The sequence below is a fragment of the Gadus chalcogrammus genome, chromosome 2 (genome assembly GCF_026213295.1).
Source record: "Gadus chalcogrammus isolate NIFS_2021 chromosome 2, NIFS_Gcha_1.0, whole genome shotgun sequence".
NCBI lineage: Eukaryota > Metazoa > Chordata > Actinopteri > Gadiformes > Gadidae > Gadus > Gadus chalcogrammus.
In genome coordinates, this window is record NC_079413.1 from 14975657 (window position 1) to 14983156 (window position 7500).

A 7500-nucleotide genomic window follows, 5' to 3' on the forward strand; every position below is an offset into this window, starting at 1 on the left:
AAGGTTTGTTTGCTGATGGCGCACAACTTTCAAAAATAGAGTTTAGAGGTAAATTCAGCTACAATTTATTTTTTCTCTCTCATTTGAGGATTATATTCCATACGGTTACAATATTTCATCCAAGATAAAGAAATCATGGATGTGAAAGGCGAAGTAATTCGTAGGCCTAAAGTTGTAAAAAACTATTCTATCATATATAAGTCATAAACGCTGCTGTTAAACGGAATATCTTACAAATTGCTGAATACAACTTGTGCAAAATAATTAGGCCTACCTCGAAAAGTATCTGCAATGAACGTAGAGTGGTGACGTGTCTACAAAATTGTAGATGTTGTATAATTGTACTTTTTAATAGAAACGTTCCAACATTAGATAATAAATATAGCTCGCCAATGCTATAAACAAAGAAATAAAAAATTGACCAGGCCTATACGCGCAAAATGCATATCTTGATAATTTTCCAAAAGGTTCGTTTCGGTCAAAATAACCACAAAGGCCCTATGGCTGCTGTTACGACTTGTTTGTACTTTCGTCTGATGGTATTCATAAGATATTTGATTCAAGATTCAAGATTATTGACACATGCTAAAAGACTCCCCAATATGCTGTGTAAATGTTTATTCGTCCTATGCTTTACCAAACAATCATCCATGTATAGGCCTACATTATTAACGTTCTCTTGCAAAATTTGGGTTTTCAAGGGCCTAACTGGGAGGTGAAAAATAATAAGAAAATCTAATATTTTCAGGCTATTTGGCCACCTAATTGAGACATAATTATCGAAGATCAGACATAGACTATGCGGTGGACAAGCCACGATATCCTCATATTCAGCTCTATTTACTTGTTTTACTCCAGTGAAGCGGGGCATCACTTCACTGAGCTTCAGTGAGCGTCTGTTTCCTTCCGCAAACTGACACCCACAATATTAACCTGAATAAAATCGTGCGCTTCGTTCAAAATGGTGATGTGTACTGTGTTGGTGAATTCTGGTAGTCTGGTAGTATTCATAGTAGCCTATATTATTGTAAATATGACGTTTATATGAATAACTATCTCAACAATACCACAGATGGACTAGATATTCTAATTATTCTTATGATAGCTATGGTGTTGTAATTATTCGTTCTTATTATGGCCTATATTACAGGCTAAGGCTATTATTGTTGTTGTGAATTACTGTATTTCTTCTCTCTGTATATCCATGAATCTGTCCATTTATATATTCGGCTACACACCTATACATAAGGCGTAAATTTTTTCTTACTTTCTGTCCAGCGCCTTCCCTCCATCCATCCACCCATCCAACACCCTCCACCCACCCTTCCCAAAATCGACCTTGCGCATGTGACAAACAGGCGGGGGATAATTTAGTTCGTTTTAAGACCATGCAGCCTAGGGTTGCTTATGGTACATCATACACGCGTAAGTTTGGCCAAGGGAGCGTATCATTTTTGGGGAGCAAGTGTCCAGCGTCCAGCGTCCAGTGTCAAGTGACCCCCACCGCATCGCCAGACCAGACAGTCCCCAGACTACTTGTGGTTTACAAGGTGTCTGTCTCAAGTTCAACTGCTATGTCCACCACGGAAACAAAAGGCTGTCCGCAATGCAGACGGCAAGAAGGAGAAGGGGGGAGGGGAGACATCTGTAGAGAGAGAGAGCGTACGGGGAGAAAGAGGAGGGGGGGGAAGAGAAGAGGGAGAAAGAGAGAGAGTGAGGGGAAGGCGGTAAAATGGTGGAGGCTTGGAGGTGGACGTGAACTTGAAACAGAGAAACGAGCATGTATCCTGCATTCCTCGTATGAGCTGTTCTCTATGGGCTGCATGGAGAGGCTGATAATATAATAGAATGGAGAACAGAATATAACGTCTTTGTGTGTGTGTGTGTGTGTGTGTGTGTGTGTGTGTGTGTGTGTGTGTGTGTGTGTGTGTGTGTGTGTGTGTGTGTGTGTGTGTGTGTGTGTGTGTGTGTGTGTGTGTGTGTGTGTGTGTGTGTGGCCAGCCTGTTGGAGGTTTTGGCTATTGCCATGCAGTACAGAGCTATATGGTGGCTGATAATATAATAGAATGGAGAACAGAATATAACGTCTTTGTGTGTGTGTGTGTGTGTGTGTGTGTGTGTGTGTGTGTGTGTGTGTGTGTGTGTGTGTGTGTGTGTGTGTGTGTGTGTGTGTGTGTGTGTGTGTGTGTGTGTGTGTGTGTGTGTGTGTGTGTGTGATACTTGTAGCTCGGACATTAGACTCACCCAAAATATAAGTAATAATACCCCAATAATATTTAAGTTATATTTTATTCATTGGTTTCTTGTTGCAATGTTGCAGCGACGTCCCCCATTTTGAGGATACATATCCATTATTACTATGCGTAGGCCAACTCGCTCACTCAGCCTACGGACATAACTTAAAGTCGCCCAATAAGTTAGGGTTTACAAAAACGTGATTCAGACTAAGTCCATAGTTTGTGTTCCACACACATCACTGTTCGTTTCTCTCTAACTGCTTTTTTAAACTGTGGCTGTTTGTGGTAGACCTACGTTTCGGTCGCAATGGAGATTCGGAAGAAATGTGTGGTAGGCCAATCTGTATTACATTACACAGTAAAACCTTATTGTGGTAAATATGTCAGAAAATGCGAATGATTGTAACAGCAGCCTAGTTCTAGTTCATGTTGGCCGAATGAAGCAACGCCATAACTCACTTTCTATTGCATCGAGTTCCTAAGAAGAGATCCGAATGCATGGATCCTGAATTGATGACCTACAACCCATAATTTTTCAGGTTAAAAAAGATATGGGGTCTTAATTTTGAGAGCAATCTAAACAATAGACCTTCCTCCTATCTGCTCTGGTATTTGGACTAAAGGCCACATAGCCTACAGCTTAAACTTTATGGCTTCAAGGCTTGGTTGGAGCTTCTTCCGTGGGGGGAATGGGATGGTATTGTTCGTTTAGCAAATATGGCAACAGAGATTGCAGTTAAACTTTAGTACCCGCAATACCGCAACTAGACTAGGTTCATGTCCGAGCGGAACTCCTAGGCTCTGTATGAATTGATATTGTGTTGTGATATCTGTCTATGCTATATTATGCTTAAAAGCCAGTAGTACCATTGCAATATATTTTCATTAAACATTTGTTACATGAACTTTAACCTTTCTCAAAATTGAGCCAAAATAGGGGCCTATCTTCCGTATGGTCCTATCCCATGTAAACATCGAATCTGTTATTACTCGTCTCGTCTTCATCTTATTCAAATAGTGTAGGATAATTAAATAATAGACAAAGGGCCTTCGTCAGGCGCAAATGACCAATTCGTAACGCTGCTTTTCGAAAATGTTTTGTGCATTTTATAAAGACGACCGACATACGCCTATTCATCTATTAGCCTACGAAAATAGCACAGTAGCTTATTATTAGGGCTATTTTATTATCGCATTGTGTTAAGGAAGGAAACTGCTTTTTAGAAAAAACGTCACCGGGTCCACAAGGATGCAATGTAGGACACATGACGCGGTATCATAAGAAACACGCTTATTGAAAGTGTCTCCACGAGTCCCATCACTTAACCTTGACCGATGCCTCCTCCATCGCGTCTTAACAAAATTGAATTAAAGGCCACTATTCCACACCTACTAACACAGGTCGATGCACAATGCACTGGCACAGTTCTGTTCATCGTGGACAATGGCATTGCCGATGGTGCAGACGTAAATCCCATCAATAGATCGTAAAGAGCGAGACACGGTACGTAAATCTACCCATTTTGGGGAGCAGGTACCGCACTGGAGTTGTATCATACAGTCCAGAGAACCTCTGAATATATCTAATCTCAAAGTACAACGCGTGCGTCAGGGCGAGTAGAGCCATAGGCTTAAGGCGTGGGTCTGTCTCGACTTTTTAGTTCTGTGTTTATTTAAGATTTGAGATTTACTCGTTTATAAACTCGACCAACACCACGTTTATGGTGTTGGTCCAGGTATAAGAGCAGCACTGGGTTTATTATTCAAAGGGACTGACGTCCAAGGTCAAGGGTATGGCGTTTGGTCTGCGCTCCTCGTTTGCGTATCCTCTTATCAGGAAAAATACAAACAAATTACAAAGAAACTGCCACGAACGCAGAGGTCCATATATAGACACATATTTTAGATCAGTATATGAAACCGAGGATGGTATATTGATATTTTATAAGGCTCACATTTTAGACACAAGTTTAGGCGATGGCATGGCCTAATGAACTAGTAATATTATTATTAATATAGCAATGCTATAATATATTCTATAATAATTAATTTAGAAGTAGATAGGACGTTGTATTCTTCTTTATTCAATCTGTCTTGCAAATCAACCCAGGTTGAAACCCTTTCTAAATGTATCAGACCAAGCACACTGTTGACAAAATAATTATGGGCATAATGCAACATTCTTTAATATTCGAGTAAAAATATAAAATGTCCCAAAAGCTGGCAGAGGCAATCTGTTGTCGGTCGAACCAAACTTCTACATTGCATGCTTTTATGGGAAATATGGTGGTTACAACGAAAGCTGTAGAGGATTTAAAGTATTTATTAAGCATTCCACCATAATTTTTTTTGTATATATAAGCGTTATAAACAGAATGAATGTATATATGATTGTATAATAGGTTTCTGCTACTCTAATCGATGCCGACAATACTTACATTACAAACATGCACACGTAAATGTAGGACGTTACAGACAGACAAGAGTGTAGACGAACGAGGTTATAAGACAAAGCAGGCAAATTAAGTGCTGTTTGAACACCATGTCTCTAGAAGCATGTCCTACAAGGCTTTTGCTCACTTCTTCGAGTTCTTAGTCTGTTTTTTTTTTCGATCATTGTTCATTGTGAAAGAGCTTTCGGTGAAGTGAACCTATAGGGAGAATTGAAACCCCAAGTCCCACATCGTCGAGTATAATGTCGTCATATCGTCCCCTTTTTTTGATATGATGTCAAATGAAGTAAATCCACGTTCTTCTTTGTCCAAAACACGGATGCTGATCGTGGACGTTTTTGGCCATTGGCATACAAAGGGGTTCTATGGTGCAGTGCTTTTGACTTTGGCAACGAATTTCTTCTCTTTCACCCTCCTGTTTTGAAACCAAATGGTGATCTGCCTCTCCGACAGATTAGTGGCTGCTGAGATCTTTCTTCGTTTGTCCTTCGTGATGAATTTGTTCGCAGCATATTCTTTCTCCAGTTCCTTGAGCTGGAGCTTGGTGTAGGGTATCCTTTTCTTCCTGCCTCGACGAAAAGACGATCCGTCGTGCCCCACTACATCTGTTGACCGGGGGAAAAGGGCGAAATTAGCACAATTCAATCGAAATCTCGTTTTGAGATTTTGAAAATAATTAATAAACAACTGTAATAGTCGCGTTGTTGGCGCGATTACTTTATTTTAACGCGTACGTGGAACAAATATAATTGGTGCGTGTGCGCGCACACACACACGCACACACACACACACACACACACACACACACACACACACACACACACACACACACACACACACACACACACACACACACACACACACACAGACCAACATGGTGGACCTGCCCACAATCCACAACCAAGTTGGAACCTATGGCCTATCGCATATTTTCATTTGGCATTCATTTCACATATTTTCAATAAGCATGTACAAGCTGAAAGAAGCATTAAGGCCTCCACCAAAACTATTTCATGCTATCGAAGCATTGCATAAAGTATAATTGTACACCACACATGCAGTCAACAATGCTTTTTTTGAGCAAGAAAATAATGATGATCTAATGTTCAATATATAGAAACATATCCAAGTTAAGATTTAAAAGGTTTTTGGTCTCACCCGCCAGAGCAGACTTCCAAAGGTGCCCCGCCTGGCCCTGGTCTTTGGAGCAGTACATTTGGCCTCCCCAGCCGTTCGTGAGAGCCCAGGGCTGGTAGCTGTCCATCGGTAGGAGGGTGTCATGGCGGGGCTCCCCAGCACCGAGGGTCTGCACCACAGACACGTCGAGGTAGCTCGCCATGGATTGATAGGGGCTCGGGTAGCCGTGGTAAAAAGCAAATTCTTTGGCTCGGTGGTTGGAGTAGTCATCGCTGCTCACCGGGGTGTCCATGTACTTCTCTGCTGCTGCCGAATAGCTGAGAGCGGCTCCGGCAGCCTGAGTGCACGACTTGAGGGCACCTCGCCCCATTCTGCACGGATAATAGCCGTTACCGAAGTAACTGTACGGTAGAGCGGATGCTGCAGAGGAGCTCTGATGTGGCATCGAGGCGGCTGGACACGGGCCGGATCCGCACGGTTTTCCAGAAGACGTGGCCGTTTCACTGGGGCTGGAGCCAGGGGCGTCCAATGTAGAGTAGCCGGTGGAAGGGTGCACCAATCCGGACGGGTGTCCACCCAGAGCCGCTGCGGCCGCCGAATGGGCCATAATATTACGGCACTGACTGGCCGATGCAAAGTTCCCGCTGCCTACGAATCCTTCCATGTTCTTATTAAGGTCGTCCAGGTTATTGTCATACACAAACATCACAGTATCCGCCGGCCAGCGAGGATTTAGCACCAGGGAGGCGGTCATATGAGCCTCCGATTTCCCTTAGTTCGTCTTTTCCTTGCTTTTTTTTGTTGTTAAATAAATAAAACAAATTTTCCTTTGGGGCACTTTGAAAACAACACAGGCCTACATTGGACACGGTTGTGTGCACATGCGCATGTATCCTACCCTTTACGCTCGCAGATAAGTGCCCTTGATGATGCAGCTGAGAGCGTAAAATGAAATCTTGAGTTCTATGTCAATGTCAAACTCTAAATACTCAAGATCCTGCCCAGACCTCGCGTTACATCTCAGCCGCAGCCTTGACGCAATGAGCCTAGAGCGCGGGGCGGGTGTGCGCCTCTCGATTGGAGGAGCCTGCCGGATCATGTGACCAGACAGAAAAAAAATACTCGGAATTGTCACATAAATGTACTTTTATTAGGCTTGAGCTATGGCACGACAGTAGCATCAGCAAATTCCGTTTTGCATTGCCTGTCTGATTACACTTTTCTACATACGACTTTAGAAAAACCTAAATAAAGGATCCTAATCAACCAAGTTGGAAGAATGCATTCCAAAACAATCATATCGTTTTTGCAGTGCGTGAAAAAGTTGTGATTATCAAAAATTTGTTATCTCGAAGAAATATAGGTCTATTATGAATTAAAAACTTAGTAGGCTAAATCACCATTCGGCAAATTTAAAGCAACGCTTTATATAGTTGAGGTCATTGATTCCGTACAATATGACTATACACATTTTTATAACTATCAGGAAATCACGAAAAACATATGTTGCAGGTGACGTGAAATGCAAGCCTTTGCCTTTTTTTAAAGGTATTTTGCTTGCATTGCTTTAATGCATCTTGGCCTTTATTGGGGGTATTCTGGTTGCCGCTTTGTGCTTGTTCTTTAATGAGCAGTGCTATAATGTAAAAGGCCAAATGCACAATATCTTTAAA

The 7500-nt window shown here is 42.0% G+C and overlaps 1 protein-coding gene across 1 annotated transcript; it reads right to left on the reverse strand.

Moving 5' to 3' along the window:
• Window positions 1–4392: 4392 nt before the first annotated feature.
• Window positions 4393–6817, reverse strand: hoxb13a (homeobox B13a). Its single transcript, XM_056607603.1, has 2 exons — window positions 5849–6817; window positions 4393–5295 (listed from the first exon to the last, which is right to left on the reverse strand). The coding sequence occupies exons 1-2, from the start codon at window positions 6579–6581 to the stop codon at window positions 5054–5056; spliced, it is 975 nt and encodes a 324-aa protein (XP_056463578.1). The 5' UTR covers window positions 6582–6817; the 3' UTR covers window positions 4393–5053.
• Window positions 6818–7500: the final 683 nt, after the last annotated feature.

Bases quoted from the DNA above. Each gene is read 5' to 3' on its own strand.
- hoxb13a (XM_056607603.1), bottom strand. From the start codon at position 6,581: ATGACCGCCTCCCTGGTGCTAAATCCTCGCTGGCCGGCGGATACTGTG. The intron at 5,296-5,848 runs GTGAGACCAAAA...CCCGGTCAACAG, and splicing joins TTGGAAGTCTGCTCTGGCGG to ATGTAGTGGGGCACGACGGA.